The 22500-nt window shown below is 42.5% G+C and overlaps 1 protein-coding gene across 1 annotated transcript in view; it reads left to right on the forward strand.

The window, feature by feature from the left end:
* LOC128702785 (uncharacterized) overlaps nt 1-17565 on the forward strand; it is a 73045-nt gene extending 55480 nt beyond the window's left edge. Inside the window, exons 2-3 of the mRNA XM_053797215.2 lie at nt 3948-7642; nt 12606-17565. Of these exons, the coding sequence (XP_053653190.2) occupies nt 3948-7642; nt 12606-16884 (7974 nt within the window). The 3' untranslated portion in view covers nt 16885-17565. The remainder of the gene's footprint in view (nt 1-3947; nt 7643-12605) is intronic.
* Nucleotides 17566-22500: the final 4935 nt, after the last annotated feature.

Genomic DNA, 22500 nt, shown 5'->3' on the forward strand with positions numbered 1-22500 from the left:
GTTGCTATCTACCAGCCTACTACCACACGACGGTAGTACCTCCCTGGGTGGTTGCTGTCTATCAGCCTACTAACACACGACAGTAGTACCTCCCTGAGCGGTTGCTATCTACCAGCCTACTACCACACGACGGTAGTACCTCCCTGGGTGGTTGCTGTCTACCAGCCTACAACCACAGGACGGTAGTACCTCCCTGGGTGGTTACTGCCTACCAGCCTACTACCACAGGACGGTAGTACCTCCCTGAGTGGTTGCTGCCTACCAACCTACCACCACAGGACGGTAGTACCTCCCTGGGTAGTTGCTGTCTACCAGCCTACTACCACACGACGGTAGTACCTCCCTGGGCGGTTGCTGTCTACCAGCCTACTACCACAGGACGGTAGTACCTCCCTGGGTGGTTGATGTCTACCAGCCTACTACCACAGGACGGTAGTACCTCCCTGTGTGGTTGCTGTCTACCAGCCTACTACCACAGGACGGTAGTACCTCCCTGGGTGGTTTCTGTCTACCAGCCTACTACCACAGGACGGTCGTACCTCCTTGGGTGGTTGATGTCTACCAGCCTACTACCACAGGACGGTAGTACCTCCCTGTGTGGTTGCTGTCTACCAGCCTACTACCACAGGACGGTAGTACCTTTATGGGTGGTTGCTGTCTACCAGCCTACTACCACACTACGGTAGTACTTTCCTGGGTGGTTGCTATCTACCAGCCAACTACCACACGACGGTAGTACCTCCCTGGGTAGTTGCTGTCTACCAGCCTACTACCACAGAACGTTAATACCCTGGGTGGTTGCTGTCTACCAGCCTACTACCACAGGACGGTCGTACCTACCTGGGTGGTTACTGTCTACCAGCCTACTACCACAGGACGGTAGTACCTCCCTGGGTGGTTACTGTCTACCAGCCTACTACCAGAGGACAGTAGTACCTCCCAGAGTGGTTGCTGCCTACCAGCCTACCACCACAGGACGGTAGTACCTCCCTGGGTGGTTGCTGTCTACCAGCCTACTACCACACGACGGTAGTACCTCCCTGGGTGGTGGCTGTCTACCAGCCCACTACCATAGGACGGTAGTACCTCCCTGTGTGGTTGCTGTCTTCCAGCCTACTGCCACAGGACTGTAGTACCTCCCTGGGTGGTTGCTGTCTACCAGCCTACTACCTCAGGACGGTCGTACCTCCCTGGGTGCTTGATGTCTACCAGCCTACTACCACAGGACGGTAGTACCTCCCTGTGTGGTTGCTGTCTACCAGCCTACTACCACACGACGGTAGTGCCTCCCTGTGTGGTTGCTGTCTAGCAGCCTACTACCACACGACGGTAGAACCTTCCTGTGTGGTTGCTGTCTAGCAGCCTACTATCACAGGACGGTCGTACCTCCCTGGGTGGTTGATGTCTACCAGCCTACTACCACAGGACGGTAGTACCTCCCTGTGTGATTGTTGTCTACCAGCCTACTACCACACGACGGTAGTACCCCCCTGTGTGGTTGCTGTCTACCAGCCTACTACCACAGGACGATAGCACCTCCCTGGGTGGTTGCTGTCTACCAGAGTACTACCACACGACGGTAGTACCTCCCTGGGTGGTTGCTGTCTACCAGCCTACTACCACAGGACGGTCGTACCTCCCTGGGTGGTTGCTGTCTAACAGCCTACTACCAGAGGACGGTAGCACCTCCCTGGGTGGTTGCTGTCTACCAGCCTACTACCACACGACGGTAGTACCTCCCTGGGTGGTTGCTGTCTAACAGCCTACTACCACAGGACGGTAGCACCTCCCTGGGTGGTTGCTGTCTACCAGCCTACTACCACAGGACGGTCTTACCTCCCTGGGTGGTTGCTGTCTACCAGCCTACTACCACAGGACGGTCTTACCTCCCTGGGTGGTTGCTGTCTACCAGCCTACTACCACACGACGGTAGTACCTCCCTGTGTGGTTGCTGTCTACCAGCCTACTACCACAGGACGGTCTTACCTCCCTGGGTGGTTGCTGTCTACCAGCCTACTACCACACGACGGTAGTACCTCCCTGTGTGGTTGCTGTCTACCAGCCTACTACCACACGACAGTAGAACCTTCCTGGGTGGTTGCTGTCTACCAGCCTACTACCACACGACGGTAGTACCCCCCTGTGTGGTTGCTGTCTACCAGCCTACTACCACACGACAGTAGAACCTCCCTGGGTGGTTGCTGTCTACCAGCCTACTACCACAGGACGGTAGCACCTCCCTGGGTGGTTGCTGTCTACCAGAGTACTACCACACGACGGTAGTACTTCCCTGGGTGGTTGCTGTCTACCAGCCTACTACCACACGACAGTAGATCCTCCCTGTGTGGTTGCTGTCTACCAGCCTACTACCACACGACAGTAGAACCTTCCTGGGTGGTTGCTGTCTACCAGCCTACTACCACACGACAGTAGAACCTTCCTGGGTGGTTGCTGTCTACCAGCCTACTACCACACGACAGTAGTACCTCCCTGGGTGGTTGCTGTCTACCAGCCTACTACCACACGACAGTAGAACCTCCCTGGGTGGTTGCTGTCTACCAGCCTACTACCACAGGACGGTAGCACCTCCCTGGGTGGTTGCTGTCTACCAGAGTACTACCACACGACGGTAGTACTTCCCTGGGTGGTTGCTGTCTACCAGCCTACTACCACACGACAGTAGAACCTCCCTGGGTGGTTGCTGTCTACCAGCCTACTACCTAGGTAGTACATGCTAAGTATTAGCATGCTGCACATGCTAATACTCCCTCCAGTCTTTCCAGTACAGTACCCAGGCGCTGAAATTTTCGTGCATTAGGTGAGTACGTACAGTAAACGCATCTATCTCGCGTTCAGCAGACGGAGGATCAAGCCTCCACCACGTCTGGCGATGAGTGACCCACATGGGTTTAGCGTTTAGCATGTATTAAACAAACAGCTGAGATTTTCAATCCATCTCGGATGATACATTGTCATGTGATAAACATCCCATAAAAAAATATTCCCCTCGCTAACGCGTCGGTCTGGAGTTAATGACTCTCTGACCGCGGGTTCTAACCCCGCCCGAGGTATGGTTTAAATATCAACTAACATTGTAAATATTCCTCTTGAAGAGCAACGCAGTTTGACCCATACGGGATTAGCTCTCTTTGTGAATATAGTTAAAATAATTTTTATCTGTAGCAATTAAAAATTCCCTTTGATTGTGTAAGCGTTTAATTTTTATTTTTTTTATATATTAAAGACAACACATTTTATCTGTACATAATCCTGTGTTGACCTATGACATGGAATTTGTGTTGAGTGGATAAAAACTGTTTTCATTATGACTGTACAAAATGAATCGACTGACTGGATGAAGAAAACTTTGCAATGACTGGAGGGACCATCTGAGTGTCACTAGCTGGACGAAGAGAACCTTACAATGACTGGAGGGACCATCTGAGTGTCACTAGCTGGACGAAGAGAACCTTACAATGACTGGAGGGACCATCTGAGTGTCACTAGCTGGACGAAGAGAACCTTACAATGACTGGAGGGACCATCTGAGTGTCACTAGCTGGACGAGGAGAACCTTACAATGACTGGAGGGACCATCTGTATGCCACTAACTGGACGAAGAAAACCTTGCAATGACTGGAGGACCATCTGCTTGTCACTAACTGGACGAACTGACGTCATGCAGCTGATTTTCAAATTGCGTCACCACTGAGGGGCGATCTTGCACGATCTGTTCCAATAATGAAGGCAAGGTTAGCGAGTTTACTACAAGCAGGCAGTCTGAGTTAAGACATTATCGCCCTTGACCAGTTTTCTCTACCCGCTCTAAACAGATCAGCTCACCTGCCTTACCTAGAACTCGTTACTATATGAGCCAGATTTTTAAAAAGCATTGCAAGAATCTCTCTCCGTCCCAATGGTTATTATATTATTTTATTGATTTTCAGGCACATATTGGCGTGGTCTTCACTCTCCTGGTGGTGGTGTTCGCTAGGCCAGACACGCCTGCTGGGTCCTCACGTCGCCACCAGCGTTTCCGCTACCACCGACACCGCCAGGAGCCTCCATCAGAAGAGGTTTCATCAGGATATGCATATCCTGCACCAGCGACGTCATTCGATCCTTCCGCCGGCAGTGTCCTTCATCCTCCCGAGTCCTCTGAATCGGATGAGACTTCGGGATACGCTTTCCCCATCCCTCTAAAGTCTTTTGATCCAACTGGAGGCAATGACATGACTCCGCCAGAAGCTCCTGGCGAGTCCTCTGCAGAATCTGAAGAACCATCAGGATATTCTTATCCTGTTCCACAGAAATCCTTCGACATCCTCGGATCAAGTGCGATAACTCCTCCAAAACCTCCTGGCGAGGATTCTGAAGAGGCGGAAGAACCATCAGGATATTCTTATCCTGTCCCACAGAAGTCCTTCGACATCCTAGGATCCACTGACTTTACTCCTCCAGATACTCCTGAAGAATCTGAAGAAGAATCTGAAGAACCGTCAGGATATTCTTATCCAGTTCCTGCGAAATCCTTCGACATCCTAGGATCCACTGACTTTACTCCTCCAGATACTCCTGAAGAATCTGAAGAAGAATCTGAAGAACCGTCAGGATATTCTTATCCTGTCCCACAGAAATCCTTCGATATCCTAGGATCCACTGACTTCTCTCCTCCAGATACTCCTGAAGAATCGCCTGATGATTCGTCTGATGAATCTGAAGAACCATCAGGATATTCTTACCCTGTCCCACAAAAATCCTTCGACATCCTAGGATCCACTAACTTCTCTCCTCCAGATACTCCTGAAGAATCTGAAGAAGAATCTGAAGAACCGTCAGGATATTCTTATCCTGTCCCACAGAAATCCTTCGATATCCTAGGATCCACTGACTTCTCTCCTCCAGATACTCCTGAAGAATCGCCTGATGATTCGTCTGATGAATCTGAAGAACCATCAGGATATTCTTACCCAGTGCCACAGAAATCCTTCGATATCCTAGGATCAAGTGCGATAACTCCACCGGAAGCTCCAAGTGAAGATTCTGAAGACGCGGAGGAACCGTCAGGATATTCTTATCCAGTTCCCGCCAAATCCTTCGATATCCTAGGATCAAGTGCGATAACTCCTCCAGAACCTCCTGGCAAGAATTCTGAAGAATCTGAAGAACCGTCAGGATATTCTTATCCTGTCCCACAGAAATCCTTCGACATTCTTGGATCCACTGACTTCTCTCCTCCAGATACTCCTGAAGAATCTGAAGAAGAATCTGAAGAACCGTCAGGATATTCTTATCCAGTTCCAGCCAAATCTTTCGATATCCTAGGATCAAGTGCGATAACTCCTCCTGAACCTCCTGGCGAGGATTCTGAAGAGGCGGAGGAACCATCAGGATATTCATATCCTGTCCCACAGAAGTCCTTCGACATCCTAGGATCCACTGACTTTACCCCTCCAGATACTCCTGAAGAATCTGAAGAAGAATCTGAAGAACCATCAGGATATTCTTATCCAGTTCCTGCGAAATCCTTCGACATCCTAGGATCCACTGACTTCTCTCCTCCAGATACTCCAGAAGAATCGTCTGATGATTCGTCTGATGAATCTGAAGAACCGTCAGGATATGCTTATCCAGTGCCACAGAAATCCTTCGATATCCTAGGATCAAGTGCGATAACTCCTCCAAAACCTTCTGACGAGGACTCTGAAGAGGCGGAGGAACCATCAGGATATTCTTATCCTGTCCCACAGAAATCCTTCGACATCCTAGGATCCACTGACTTTACTCCTCCAGATACTCCTGAGGAATCGTCTGATGATTCGTCTGATGAATCTGAAGAACCATCAGGATATTCTTATCCAGTGCCACAGAAGTCCTTTGACATCCTAGGATCTACGGACTTTACTCCTCCAGATACTCCTGAAGAATCTGAAGAAGAATCTGAAGAACCGTCAGGATATTCTTATCCAGTTCCTGCGAAATCCTTCGACATCCTAGGATCCACTGACTTCTCTCCTCCAGATGCTCCAGAAGACTCTGAAGAAGAATCTGAAGAACCGTCAGGATATGCTTATCCAGTGCCACAGAAATCCTTCGATATCCTAGGATCAAGTGCAATAACTCCTCCAGAAGCTCCTGGCGAGGATTCTGAAGAGGCGGAGGAACCATCAGGATATTCTTATCCTGTCCCACAGAAATCCTTCGACATCCTAGGATCCACTGACTTTACTCCTCCAGATACTCCTGAAGAATCGTCTGATGATTCGTCTGATGAATCTGAAGAACCATCAGGATATTCTTATCCAGTGCCACAGAAGTCCTTTGACATCCTAGGATCTACGGACTTTACTCCTCCAGATACTCCTGAAGAACCTTCTGATGATTCATCTGATGAATCTGAAGAACCGTCAGGTTATTCTTATCCAGTTCCAGCTAAATCCTTCGATATCCTAGGATCAAGTGCGATAACTCCTCCAAAACCTCCTGGCGAGGATTCTGATGAATCTGAAGAACCATCAGGATATTCTTATCCTGTTCCACAGAAGTCCTTCGACATCCTAGGATCCACTGACTTTTCACCTCCGGATGCCCCTGGAGAGTCCTCAGAAGAATCTTCTGAACAATCCTTTGACCCCACAGGTGGTAGTGATTTAAATCCGCCAAGTACCAGTGATGACATCTCCGAAGAGATTTCTGGATACTCTTATCCAGTTCCGAAGAAATCTTTCGATGCCTTAGGAAGTGACGATCTATCTCCTCCTTCGAGACAGGTGCTCCCTCTTCCCTCGGTGCCAAGGACACCTGGTTCAACATATTTTCCTCCTCAGGTATCGCAGGAGGCACCGAGTGTAAGCTACTTTCCTCCAAGTGTGTCGGTACAAGAATCAAACGCAGGTTCTCAAGAAATCACAGCCCGAACGCCATTCAGTGTGTTTGTTTCTTCGAAGCCTAAGCCTGGCCTTAGGTACCAGGCTCCCGTGACACCATTAAGGCCTCGCCCTACATACCTACCTCCTGTGACAGCAAGACCTAGACCTCACCCTATATACCAACCTCCTGTGACAACAAGCCCTCCCCCTACATACCAGGCTCCAGTGACAACACCTGGGCCTCGCCCTACATACCTGCCCCCTGTAACAAGACCTAAACCTCACCCTATATACCAACCTCCCGTGACAACAAGCCCTTCCCCTACATACCAGGCTCCAGTGACAACACCTGGGCCTCGCCCTACATACCTACCCCCTGTGACAGCAAGACCTAGACCTCACCCTATATACCAACCTCCCGTGACAACAAAACCTTCCCCTACATACCAGGCTCCAGTGACAACACCTGGGCCTCGCCCTACATACCTGCCCCCTGTGACAAGACCTAAACCTCACCCTATATACCAACCTCCCGTGACAGCAACACCGCTTCCTACATACCAGGCTCCTGTGACAAGACCTAAACCTCGTCCATTGTATCAGGCTCCGTCCTTTTTCCAAATAACTCAACCTGTGCCTGTTACCCTGAAGTCACGGTCACAAGCACCTCTGAGTCGGCCTTATGTCTCTCAACATCAGCACCATCAAGAGGACTCGGAGGAGCAGACAAGAGATTCATTCACATATTCTGATAGACCACAACAGACACAGAGGTTAGTAGATAGATTAGTTATGATATTTTCTCTGTAATTACAAATCAAATAAAAAATTTATTTCTTTGTCTTAGTATACGAACTATTGTTTACAGTGCTTCACTTCTAGGCGATTCGCTAACACGTCAGTTTTCAGTGATACCCAATTATTCACTTGTCCAGCACCTGATTCACTATTACGGCAGCTGGGCGTTTTCGGCCATTTTCTGTTTGTTTACGCTCTCTGTTGAACTCTGTCTCTCTGGATTCTGTCTGGAAACTTTTTCAAGTTCCAAGCAGTTTAAAGTTATTTCGTATATATACTATTTTTGTGTTACGATGGCATCTAATGGTAGTTGGGATAAAAAAAAAAACAGGAGCTATTTCAGGCGAGTGTCTCACTAGTGTTGAAGACGCAATAACACAGGAAGAATGTCGCTTTGGGGCGCTATACATATCGTATATTTACGATATTACAGATATTTTCATTAATCCATCTATGGCATGTTTTGCAAAATTATATAAGAAACACGCTACCTATCATGTAAACATAATGCTTCGCAATTACTCAAACCCACACTATTTGCAGATGACACTACATACGTCTTCTCTCACCCGAGCCCAGTCATGCTAGTCAATACTGTAAATACCGAATTACAGAAAATATCTACCTGGATGAGGACTAACAAACTTACACTAAACATTGACAAAACCTACTTCATTCAGTTTGGTAACAGAGCTACAGATGTCCCTCTTAACATAATGATAAACGGATCACCTATCACAAAGCTAACAGAGGGAAAATTCTTAGGAATCCACCTTGATAATAGACTCAAATTTCATACACATATACAACAAATTTCTAAGACAATTTCCAAGACTGTAGGCATACTATCGAAGATACGGTACTATGCTCCACAGTCAGCCCTCCTGGCCCTATATCACTCTCTTATTTACCCCTATCTCACCTATGGAATTTGTGCATGGGGCTCAACAACAAGTAACCATCTCAGACCACTAATTACCCAACAAAAGGCTGCAGTTAGAATGATAACAAATTCTCACTATAGGTAGCACACTCCACCAATATTCAATACACTAAACCTACTCACCATACAAAACATTCATACTTATTACTGCACCTATTACATACATAGAACACTTAACTCTGATATTAACCCTCCCCTCAAACATCTCCTTGCCAACCTCAACAGAACACATGACCATAACACAAGGCACAGATCACTCTTTGATGTTCCTCGTGTCCATCTCACACTATGCAAAAACTCAATGCACATAAAAGGCCCTAAAATCTGGAACTCATTACCTGTAAATATAAAAGAAACACTACCTGTTTATAAATTCAAGTCTCTTCTCAAAGATCACTTACTAACCCAAAACCAAATAAATACTGAATAACTGAACCTTATAAATTGTATATCTTAAATGTTTCTCACAATTATATCACATAAATGTTAAACCTAAAACCCAATCTAACTTTATTATTTTTTAAATACACTACCTAACAGAATACTCCATTCTACTGAATGTACAACAATGCAAGCAACCATATGACCTGTCTTTGTAATACTCACTTGTGCTTTATAGTAATCTGTTTACATTAAAGTTTTATCACTGATGTCATCATTGCTTAGTTCATCTTAAGTTAATTTTAAGCCAGCCCGTAATGCTATGCATAGTATAAGTGGCTTTGGCATGCTGCTCTTATCTGTATTTTTTGTACCTCTGTATGTGTGCTCAAATTTTTTAAATAAATAAATAAATAAATAAATAAATAAATAAATAAATAAATAAATAAATAATACAGACAAGCAAATTAAACAAATTGACATAATTGTGAGGTGTGGCGGCTTGTCGGAGAGTACCACAAGAATTACAATAAAACGTTCTCTTTGATCTACTAACACCAGAGAAATTGTATATATTACTTGGGGTAACTGTAGAAAACTCTTCTTTCGTATGCCTTCATTCATACGTAGTGGCAATCGTTCTCAAACGGATGCGTTGTCCTTAGCCAGAATGTGCTGCAGTAAACCTGGGTGTGTTGGTGTGATATTGTGATATTGCTCAATCCCACTAAAGGGAAATTGGCAAGGTTCCTAAATGATGCTCTCTACCACTCGGCCACAAATGCCTTATCAGCTGGGCAGCCTAGTTTACAAACCATGTTTCTTCACAGGCAGAGCACATCAGTCAGCCTCAAGCATGGATTCAAGCTATTTCAGTCTCCTCCTGTATGTTCTGACCTCACAAGCGAGTTTTACATTAGTGCACCACGCAGAAACAGGCGAGTATATCCAGAGAAAGATCGCAGTCAGCAGGATTCTATCCCATTACAAGGAGACGGGCGAGGTTTCCAAGTGATGCTCTTATCCACTCATACGAAATGGATTTACTTTAATCCTATTTGTAAGTACAAATAGGAAGCGCATCTGTCTGGTCCTCAGCAAACGGAGGATCAAGCCTATGCCTGGAGCTGAATGACCCACATGGGTTAAGCGTCTAACATGAATTAAGCAGTCCTCCCAGACTCACTTTGAGTGCAGTCTCTTGTTCTTTGCCTTCCCTACATTTCCAGTCTTTTAAATCTTAATAACGCTCTCTATTTTCACAACGCTGTCATCTTCAGAACTCTCGTGACTTACCTCCTCCTCTCAACTCCTCTTGACCTGTCTTCTGCATTATCTTCTTTATTGTCATATGACCTTTTCTTGCTTCCTTTTCTTTCCTTGTCTGCTGCAGTTCCCTCCCACCTTACCTGGAAAATATACTTGGAGAAGGTTTCGGGGGTCAGTGCCCCCCGGCCCGGCCTGGTGACTGGTGTTGAGATATATCAGTCGTCACTACCTTGAAATATATCTCACTCTCATTACTCTGTCACTAGACAGATATAGTTAAACAGACCGCAATAAAACCCGTGACTACAAATATATATATATACCTCATTAAAATAATACTGGAAATCCTGTTTATTTTTCACTGTGGTATTTCTTCGTATATTTAATATTGAGTGAAATATATACTGGCTGTGCGAGCAGTTTATTAGAATAAACCACATTAAACAGTGCAGAAAAAATCTATAATATTTCCAATTTTCTGGCGACTATCTCAGCCTCGTCCTTCCAGCGTGTGTAAGTTGCAACTCAACCACACTAAATTATATGTAAATTCCAGTACCAGTACCACGTCCACTACCAGAATTACCTCTACCAGAATTACCAGAATTACCTCTACCTAGCAGCAAATAGGTACCTGGGTGTTAGTCGACTGGTGTGGGTCGCATCCTGGGGGACAAGATTAAGGATCCCAATGGAAATAAGTTAGACAGTCCTCAATGACGCACTGACTTTCTTGGGTTATCCTGGGTGGCTAACCCTCCGGGGTTAAAAATCCGAACGAAATCTTATCTTATCTTATCTTACCACTACCTCTCCACTTCCTTCTTTCTTCCTATGAAGAAAATTAGACACATGTGCAACATCTGGGTATCTTTATTGTAGACGTTTCGCCCTCTAGTGGCTTTATCAATACAAATTCAAGGACAAGAATGGAAGACAGAAGAACTGTACACAAAAGATGAGGTAATCAGTCCCTCAACCTTGGAGATGGTGTGAAGAGCATTACGATGCTCTATTATATAAACTGGCTCCCTTACCTTCGTCTGTTAGTTTGACTTGTTAATGGTCCAGATCGGACCGAAACGTCGTGGTAAGCTTCTCTCCATGTGGGGGTTATTTGTGTATTGCTCCAGTCACGGTATTGTGCCTTTTTTGTTCTTCTAAATTCCAATTATTCAGCTAGGTACCGGTTTACTGGGTCTTGATTACAAGGGTCTTGATTCTAGTAAAGGGTTTTTGATCCTAGTGAAGGGTTCTTGATCCTAGTAACTGCAGATGCTCTTACTTTTGCCTTGAACCTGATGACTTAGCATTCTCCAGGCTGTTTATGACCCCTACAGGTTTTGCGCTTGTTTGTGAACATCATAACTGCTAGATGAACAGCGACAATCGTTCCAAAACTTGATCATACGTCTCGTCTGACCTGTGTATCGAAACAAGGTGCCTTCGGTTGTGAGCCTAGACACTTTTTGCTGGGTTGTTGAGCAAGTTTTTGGGTAGTTGACGGCTCATCAGATATAATATATAATATATACTTTAATATATTCTTTATTTCTAGTTATGTTTATTATTTATAATAAAGTATACTGAGTTGCTTTAATAATAAATGATTCTTGATCATTTTTTTCTAATTCAGATTCACATTTTTACATTTGTAAATACTCTGTAAAATTGTGATTTTTTCCCCATGATTCCTGTATGGAAAATTGGCTAGTAATCAGGTTTGATCCAAGGAAAGAAAGAGTGGTTTCGGTTTCACAGATAAAGTGGCCATCATTAACATCAAAGTAAGACACATGTGCAACAGTTGGGTATCATTATTGCTGAAACGTTTCGCCTACACAGTAGGCTTCTTCAGTCGAGTACAGAGGCAGCAGGTGTAGTAGTGAAATGGTATTTGAGCTGGTCAGTTCCCAAACCATGGAGCTGAACTTTCTTCCAGGCTGAGGGACTGACCGCCTCAGATGCTATTTATCCAAGGTTGATGGACCGATTACATCGTCTTTACTTAACTACTACACCTGCTGCCTCTGTATTTGACTGAAGAAGCCTACTGTATAGGCGAAACGTTTCAACAATAAAAATACGTAACTGTTGTACGTATATGATACTCACCAACTTGTCGGTATTTTCAAAATAATATCATGGCACCCCACTGAAGGGATCCAGCCTAATAACTTTTCAAATATCTCTTCAAATCACGAAACAGGTGGGATTTCAACTCATGGCGAGTGACCTGTGAATTTTAGGACTCATTTGCCCTGGGTTCAAACTCTCACCAGTTTCGTGACTTGTTTGCAGTGGTGTTATTAAGACTTCGCCAGTCAACATCTCTTGTGTTGCAGGTCTGGTGGTGCTACTTACCGGGCGCCAGCGCGGCCGTTGACCAGGACGGCTGTGGGAGGAAGCTTCGATCCCTTGTCTCACTTCAAGATCACTACTCATGACTTTAACGATGCTTTCAACAGCCAAGTTTACCATTCACTGCTGAATGGGCCACTAGGGCAGAGAGAAAGAGCAGGACCCAGGCAGTCATACAGTGCCCCCAGCAGGAGGACCCAGGAAACTGAAAACTCGGAAGAATCCTCAGAAGGTATCACTCGTCCCTTACAACTTTACAGAGCTCCTGTTACACAAAACAAAGAGGCAGAGAACTCTGAAGAGGAAGAGAGGACTGATACTCGCCCTAATCAATCTTATTCTTTTCCTTCCAGAGGAAATCAAGGGATAGAGGATTCTGAAGAGGAAGAGGAGAGGAAGGCCCGCCCCAGCCAGTTATATACCTTCCCTGCCCTGGGTGCCCAAGACGCAGACGATTCAGATGGGTCTGAAATAGAGAACACTAGCCCAAGCAATGTTTACAGAACACCCGCAAGACAATTTCAAGGGACCAGAAACACTGAAGAATCAAACGGAAGTAACTCTCGATTCACAAACTTTTTTACAATTTCCACTGGAACGAATAAAGAGACAGAAGCCTCTGAGGAATCTCAGGCCACTGGGTCTTTTCCTGGATACTCGTACACTGCCCCTGCTATAAAATTCGAAGAAGGAGAGGACGATGATGATGCAGAAGAACAATCAGAAGAGGAAGAAGGAGACGATGAAACAGAAGAGGACTCCGAAGAGGAAGAAGGAGGAGGAGAAGATGATGAAACGGAAGAGGACTCAGAAGAGGAAGAAAACGATGACGACACCTCAGATGATTCAGAAAATGATGAGGAAAGTTCAGAGGAGTCAGAAACAAGTAAATCTGAATCGCACTTCTACAGAGCTCCAACCAGAGGATTCCAAGAAGTAAGAAGAACTGGTCAGTCCAAGATAAGTAATTCTCAAGTTACTAACTTCTTTACAATCCCCACTGCAACGAATCAAAGATCCAAAACTTCAAAGGAATCTAGCACTAGTAGACCATCTTCTGGTTATTCGTATAATGCCCCTAGTATAAAGTTCCAAGAAGAAGAAGGGGGAGATGATGAAGATGAGGGGGAACAAGAAGACAGCTCAGGAGAATCAGAAATAAGTAAATCACAGCCAAATTTTTACACAGTACCAACCAGGAGATTTCAACAGGGAAGATCTGGAGCATCCAAGGGAGGCAACTCTCGTGTCACTAACTTCTTTACAATCCCCACTGCAAAAAATCAAAGATCCAAAACGTCAGAGGAATCTATTACTAGTAGACCATCTTCTGGCTATTCGTATAATGCTCCTAGTATAATTTTTCAAGAAGAAGGGGAAGACGATGAAACAGAAGAAACATCAGACGAGGAAGAAGACAATGACGACACCTCAGATGATTCAGAAAATGATGAGGAAAGTTCAGAGGAGTCAGAAACAAGTAAATCTGAATCGCACTTCTACAGAACTCCAACCAGAGGATTCCAAGAAGTAAGAAGAACTGGTCAGTCCAAGATAAGTAATTCTCAAGTTACTAACTTCTTTACAATCCCCACTGCAACGAATCAAAGATCCAAAACTTCAGAGGAATCTAGTACTAGTAGGCCATCTTCTGGCTATTCGTATAATGCTCCTAGTATAACTTTTCAAGAAGGAGAAGGGGAAGATGATGAAAATGAAGAAGTAGAAGAGGAAGACAGCTCAGACGAATCAGAAGTAAGTAAACCTCAATCGTATTTCTACAGAACTCCAACCAGAAGATTCCAAGAAGTAAGAAGAATTGGTCTGTCCAAGACAAGTAATTCTCAAGTTACTAACTTCTTTACAATCCCCACTGCAACGAATCAAAGATCCAAAACGTCAGAGGAATCTATTACTAGTAGACCATCTTCTGGCTATTCGTATAATGCTCCTAGTATAACTTTTCAAGAAGAAGGGGAAGACGATGAAACAGAAGAAACATCAGACGAGGAAGAAGACAATGACGACACCTCAGATGATTCAGAAAATGATGAAGAAAGTTCAGAGGAGTCAGAAATAAGTACATCTCAATCACACTTCTACAGAGCTCCAACCAGAGGATTCCAAGAAGTAAGAAGAACTGGTCAGTCCAAGATTAGTAATTCTCAAGTTACTAACTTCTTTACAATCTCCACTGCAACGAATCAAAGATCCAAAACTTCAAAGGAATCTAGCACTAGTAGACCATCTTCTGGTTATTCGTATAATGCCCCTAGTATAAAGTTCCAAGAAGAAGAAGGGGGAGATGATGAAGATAAGGGGGAACAAGAAGACAGCTCAGGAGAATCAGAAATAAGTAAATCACAGCCAAATTTTTACACAGTACCAACGAGGAGATTTCAACAGGGAAGATCTGGAGCATCCAAGGGAGGCAACTCTCGTGTCACTAACTTCTTCACAATCCCCACTGCAACGAATCAAAGATCCAAAACTTCAGAGGACTCTGTTGCTAGTAGACCCTCCTCTGGTTACTCGTATAATACCCCTAGTGTAAAGTTCCAAGAAGGAGAAGGAGAAGATGATGAAGATAAGGGAGAAGAAGACAGCAGTTCGGAAGAATCAGAAATAAGTCAACCACAATCATATTTTTACAGAGTGCCCACCAGAAGACTTCAAGAAGCAAGGGGATCTGATGAATCCAACGGAGGCAACTCGCGATTCAGTAACTTCTTCGCAGTTCACACTGGAACTAATCAAAGAACTGAGGATCCGGAGAAATCCAAAGAAAGTGGATCATCTTCCGGATACTCATATAATGCTCCAATCATAGGTTTCCAAGAAGGGGAAGATGATGAAGAACAACAGGCAGAAGAGGAAGGAGAAGACACTTCAGAGGACTCTCACTCGCAGTTCTACAGAGTGCCAACAAGAAGACTTCAGGAAGCAAAGGGATCTGACGAGGCCGGGGAAAGTAACTCTCAGTTCACTAATTTCTTTACAGTCCCAACTGCAAAGAACCAAAAAGATGAAGTCTCTGAGGAAACCCATGAGAGTGGATCATCATCTTCATCGTCTGGTTACTCTTATCATCCTCCCACAAAGTTCGAAGTCGGAAACGAGGAAGAAGAAGAAGAAGAAGAAGATGAAGAAGAAGATGAAGAAAAAGAGGTAAAACAAGAAGACTCAGAGATTTCAGAAAGGAGTGACGTGCAATCCTACAACTTTTTTAGACTTCCTTCTGTAGGCTCACTTAAGAGTGATACAAAGTCTAACCCCTTCTTTGGTTGCACTGCAAGGAAGACCACTGGAAACCAATCGTCCAGGAGGATACTGTCAGCCCTGAATGCTGGACCAAATCAAAGCAAGGTAGAGAGTGAAGAGGATGAAGAAGGGGATGGCGAGAGAAGGGACAGACACCCTGTGTTTATTGTCCTTAGAAAGCGTCCCAGCCGACCTGGTTTTGTGGGTAACACTGGTAAATCGTACGACAGAGAAGATTCTCAAGAGGACGAAACATTGTTATTCCTGCCTTATATAGATGAAGAGGAGGATAAAGACAAGCCTTTCGGCTACCTTCAGGTTCCTTCATCAGTAGTGCCAGGTCTGGGCAGTCTTAGTCACCTTCAACCAAGTCAACTCACAAAAGATATATCTGGTTTCATTACAAACCTCGATAATCATGGAAGCTCACGCTTCCTCGCATTCCTTTCACAACAACTGGATGAGTTAGACGAGACAAGCAGCAGCGAGGAGAGTGTTGAAGCAGAGGAAGAGGATAATGATGAAATAAACAGTGGAGAATTAGATGAAGAACAAGATGAAGAAGAACAAGAACAAGAAGTAGAAGAAGAAGGAAAGAACAAAGCTAGAGAAGAAGAGAATGAAAGTGGCAAGGGAGCAACAGACCTCCGTCCAAAACCTTTTGCTTCGAGTTTTAAGAATATTCCATCTCACTTCACAGTATCTGCGCCAGCGTCTTCCAGACACGCTACAGATTTCTTCGGTAGAAGAGCAACAAGCTTCAGCCACAGCTCCACAAGTCTCCACACATCGAGGAAAAACCCTTTCACCAAGTCCTCATCCAGTACCTCACCAGTGTTATCCAGGCCCCAGCTCCTTCGGGATACACCAGGACATTCCGAACCAACGCGACGTGCCAACGCTTTCAAAACGAACATCCCCAATGCTTTGTACGGAGGTTCACGAGGGTTCAGTGGTACAACACCTCACCTACAAATTGGTCAGCCAGTGTCTGTGTTCTAGGAGATAGAAATTTGTAACACGTATGTTCAAGGAACAAGAGGGATGGGAAATATTTTCGTAATATTGCATACAGACAAACCATTTTTTTTTAAATAGTACAGCAATTCAGTGAGTTCTATTTAATGACAGTAATAGATTCTAGTTAGCATGAGTAATTACTGAAACCAGAGGAATTTGTATATTTTTGAAACAGTCGACATTAAGTGTTATACAACTGAGGATGATGTATACAATTGGTTTCAGTTATTTTTTTCTACTCTCTCAGCCCGTCTAAAAACCAGGCATTCCTGCTCAACCAGGCTGTTGCTGTTAATGACCCACTGCATGTTAACTCACAGATCCCACAATAGACAGCTTCATATAATTCACATTCCTCTCCAGTGCATTTATATATATATATATATATATATATATATATATATATATATATATATATATATATATATATATATATATATATATATATATATATATATATATATATATATATATATATATATTATTTTCCTTTGCATCCTGGACTAGTCTAATGCAAAATAATAATGCATAAAATAACTGAATTTCTAGCAGTGATAGATTTCCTTTGTCTTCAGTGTTTTTCTTCCATAATTTATTAGGGTTTCATATACATATATATATATATATATATATATATATATATATATATATATATATATATATATATATAAATATATATATATATATATATATATATATATATATATATATATATATATATATATATATATATATATATATATATATATATATATATATATATATGAGGTAAAGTGTATTTTTTATGTATTCGTCAAAAGTATGATGTATTTTAGACTTGCTTCTACTTTCTGTAAGTATTTATGTATATTTATCTATAAACTGATATTGTATTGTGTCCTTATTAAATGTATATAAGAATGCAGTGTGTGTATTTCTTTGTCCTAGAGTGACATCATGGTGCCATGGGTGGTGGTTCTGTCATCATGGTGCCATGGGTGGTGGTTCTGTCATCATGGTGCCATGGGTGGTGGTTCTGTCATCATGGTGCCATGGGTGGTGGTTCTGTCATCATGGTGCCATGGGTGGTGGTTCTGTCATCATGGTGCCATGGGTGGTGGTTCTGTCATCATGGTGCCATGGGTGGTGGTTCTGTCATCTTACAACTTACCACATCACTGTTCCATCTTATTTTATTATAAACTAACCATAACTTGTCTTCAATAATTCTACCTCACTTTAAAAAATACTCAATTGCCCAATTTTATTCTAAATCCCTATTATTGCCCAATTTTACTTTAAACTATATTGATCAAACTTATTGTAAACTTCTTTTATTGACCATTTTTATTCCATACTTTTTTAAACTAGTATTTTCAACTACAACTTTTATATTATCCTGTCTACCATCTTACTAGCATATTATAACCAAGTCATTGCCATTTTTATTTTTATCATTTTTTTTATTATTCTTTTGCTACCTTAATTTGTGTATTTTATCCTGTCAATTTAAATCTAATTATACTCTAATTCTTGTAAACAACTTATATAAGACCTTAGTGCAATTACAATTGAGAGTCTTGTTCCTTTATTATATTATTAGATTAATCACAGTTTTACTCTAGCTCATTCTAGCTCAATACATAGTCAATACCAAATTCACTATACTAGACCATAGTGCAATTACTAGTGAGAGACTGGTGCTATTTGTAATTTGTATTTTTATATTATTAGACTAAACCTAGTTGTACTATAGCTCTTTCTAGCTCAATACATAGTCAATACCAAATTCACTATATTAGACCATAGTGCAATTACTAGTGAGAGACTGGTGCTATTTTTAATTTGTATTTTTATATTATTAGATTAAATTCAGTTGTACCATAGCTCATTCTAACTCAATACATAGTCAATACCAAATTCACTATATTAGACCATAGTGCAATTACTAGTGAGAGACTAGTGCTATTTTTAATTTGTATTTTTATATTATTAGATTAAACCTATTGTACTATAGCTCATTCTAGCTCAAAACATAGACTCCACAAAAGTCATTATTAGACCTTAGTGCAATTACAAGTGAGAGTCTTGTTCTATTTTTAATTTGTATTTTTATATTACTAGTTTATACCTAGTTGTACTTTAGTTCATTCCAGCACAACACATAGACAACATCAACTTCATTATGTGTAGTAGTGACTATACCCTACATGACCAAAATACTCTAGCTATATACTTGTCCAAACTTCCTACCACTACAGATATCAGTACTAGAACTCAACACACAACTCAGGATATAAATAACCATAATTTAAACCTAGAAGATGATTGATCACGTTGACCCTGATCTAAACCTCCATAATCTGACACCCAATCAAAACCTATTGGAAAGTAACTGCCTTTATTACACAGCATCACAAGCCACCACTATCCTAAACAATGCTAAAAGTCTATCAGTACTTAACTACAACATCAGGTCCTTAAGCAAACACTATGATGACCTCCTAGCACTCCTTGAATCACTAAAGACACCCTTCTCCTGCATTATTCTTACTGAGACCTGGCTTAAGCAGGACACAATAGATATCTACCCTCTACCAGGATACACAGCAATTCACAACTGCAGACCAAACCAAGTTGGGGGTGGTATTGCAATCTATTACTCTAACCAATTATCTTGTCTTAGCACCACTTGCTTTAGTGATGAATATGGGGAATACATTTTTGCTAATTTTACTGTAAAAAACCTTAAGACGCCTATAACAATCGGTGCCATTTACCGGATACCTCACACAAACATCCCAAATTTCAGTGAGAAATTAAAGTCACTAATAACAAACAGACAAATGAATAAGCACCACCTTCTCTTAGCTGGAGACTTCAACATCAACCTTGGCTTACTAGATGATCAGCCTGTAACTGATTTCATCAACAATATGAACAACACACTTCTCATACCAACAATAACTAAACCAACCAGGCTCACTGAGACAAGTGCAACCATAATAGACCACATATGGACCAATATACTAGCCCCCCTTAAATCAGGGATAATCACAGATAGCACTACAGACCACTACCCTACCTTCCTCCTGACAAACATTAGTAAACCACCACTTGAATACAACAAAGTCTCATTTAGACTCCATGACGAGGCCTCAGTAAGGAAGTTCACAGCTGACCTAGAGACTGTTGACTGGCCTACAGAATTCTCCAAGGCCAATGGTATTGATGACTGGACAGACATTTTTCTTAACAAATTACTTAGACTATACAACAAACATTGTCCTATAAAAACAAAACAGATCACAAACAAACGGCTTGGTTGCCCATGGCTAACCAGCACCATTCTGAAATCCATTGACAAGAAACACCAATATGAAAAGCAATATAGACAGGGCTTAATACACAAAGATATTCTTAAACACTATTCATCAGCTCTCACCAAAGTAATAAAGAAAGCCAAACAACTATACTACTCCAGTAGATTCACAGACACTAGAGGAGATATAAAAAAGACCTGGAAAACACTCTCTCAGATTCTAGGGACCCACAAACTGAGAAAAACCAAGAATATTGTCCTAACTAAACCTAATGAAACACCACTACATCCCACTGACACAGCTAACAAGATAAACGACTTCTTCTCAACCATAGGATCTAATCTCGCCAGTAAAATCCCACATACCAATGCCCATGCCGGGGACTACCTAGATGGGAATTTCCCTAATTCCTTCTATCTTGCACCAACTGAGCCCACGGAAGTCACTGAGATTATAAAGTCACTTAAAAATAACTCGGGGAATCTGTCTCATGTCCCACCATTACTGTACAAGCGAGCGGCCCATGTCCTTTCGCATGCTATTTCATTACTTTTTAACAAGTCACTAGAGACTAGCACCTTCCCGAAACTACTCAAGATGGCAAGGGTTACACCAATACATAAAGGTGGTGACCCTACAGACTTAAACAACTATAGGCCAATATCTAACTTACCATTGCTATCCAAAATCTTTGAGAAACTCGTGCACAGGAGACTGTATTCATTTATAACGGCTCAAAACATACTCAACCCCTGCCAATTTGGATTCAGGAAAAATAAAAGCACTAATGATGCAATCATAAAAATGCTAGATCTGCTTTACACAGCATTGGAAAATAAGGAATATCCACTAGGAATTTTTATTGACCTAAGAAAAGCTTTTGACACAGTAGACCACGACATCCTACTCCACAAACTTGATCATTACGGTATAAGAGGCCATGCGCTTGCTTATTTCAAATCTTACATTACTAATAGGTATCAGTATGTCACCATTAAAGACACAGCATCAGCAACACGGCCACTTGATACTGGAGTTCCGCAGGGAAGTGTCCTTGGTCCCCTGCTCTTCCTCATATACATCAATGACCTTCCAAACGTATCCCAACACCTGAAACCCATTCTCTTTGCTGATGACACGACTTATGTCATCTCTCACCCTAATCTTGCCACCCTCAACACCATTGTGAATGAGGAGCTGATTAAAATATCGACTTGGATGACAGCCAATAAACTTACGCTTAACACTGACAAAACCTACTATATTATGTTTGGTAGCAGAGCAGGAGATGCACAAATTAACATTAAGATTGACAACACTCTAATTACCAGAAATAATGGGGGCAAATTCCTAGGCTTATACCTTGACAACAACCTGAATTTCAGCACCCATATCCAGCATATAACCAAAAAAGTATCCAAAACGGTTGGGATCCTCTCCAAGATACGATACTACGTGCCGCAAAATGCCCTTCTCACACTATACCACTCACTTATTTATCCATACCTCACCTATGCTATTTGTGCTTGGGGATCAACTGCAGCAACACACCTAAAGCCAATAATAACCCAACAAAAAGCTGCAGTAAGAATAATCACTAAATCCCATCCCTGGCAACACACCCCCCCACTCTTCATAGACCTAAACTTACTCCCAGTTCAGTACATCCACACTTACTACTGTGCAATCTACATCTACAGGGCCTTAAACTCTAATATCAACCTTGACCTAAAACGCTTTCTTGATAGTTGTGACAGAACCCACAGGCATAACACCAGACACAAACATCTCTACGACATTCCCCGTGTCCGACTAAACCTTTACAAAAATTCAATGTATGTCAAAGGCCCTAAAATCTGGAATACCCTACCTGAGAACTCTAGAACTGCAGACACATTCATCACCTTCAAAACTACCATTAGAAAACATCTTATCTCCCTGATACACCCCGTCAACTAACTACACGAATACCACCTGGTGGTTCACACTTACACTCACTCACTCATTTGACCATAAACAGAAATATTAATCTCAATCTTAAAATAATGAATCCTGTGATACTCCAATACTGAAACTATGTACTGTGCCAAAACAAAAGCATTCACATTGCTAAACTCACAAACTAGTATTTAGTCACTTAGCCATAATACCAACTTACCTCATAATTTGTAATATTTTACAATTAAGAATAAAACTAAGTCTGCCCGAAATGCCTAGCCATGCTAAGCGTTCTAGTGGTACACTCTGTAATCACAATTTTACTACATGTAAACCACACAATAACCAAATTTCTGTA

The sequence above is a fragment of the Cherax quadricarinatus genome, chromosome 79 (assembly GCF_038502225.1).
Source record: "Cherax quadricarinatus isolate ZL_2023a chromosome 79, ASM3850222v1, whole genome shotgun sequence".
NCBI classification, from domain to species: Eukaryota; Metazoa; Arthropoda; class Malacostraca; order Decapoda; family Parastacidae; genus Cherax; species Cherax quadricarinatus.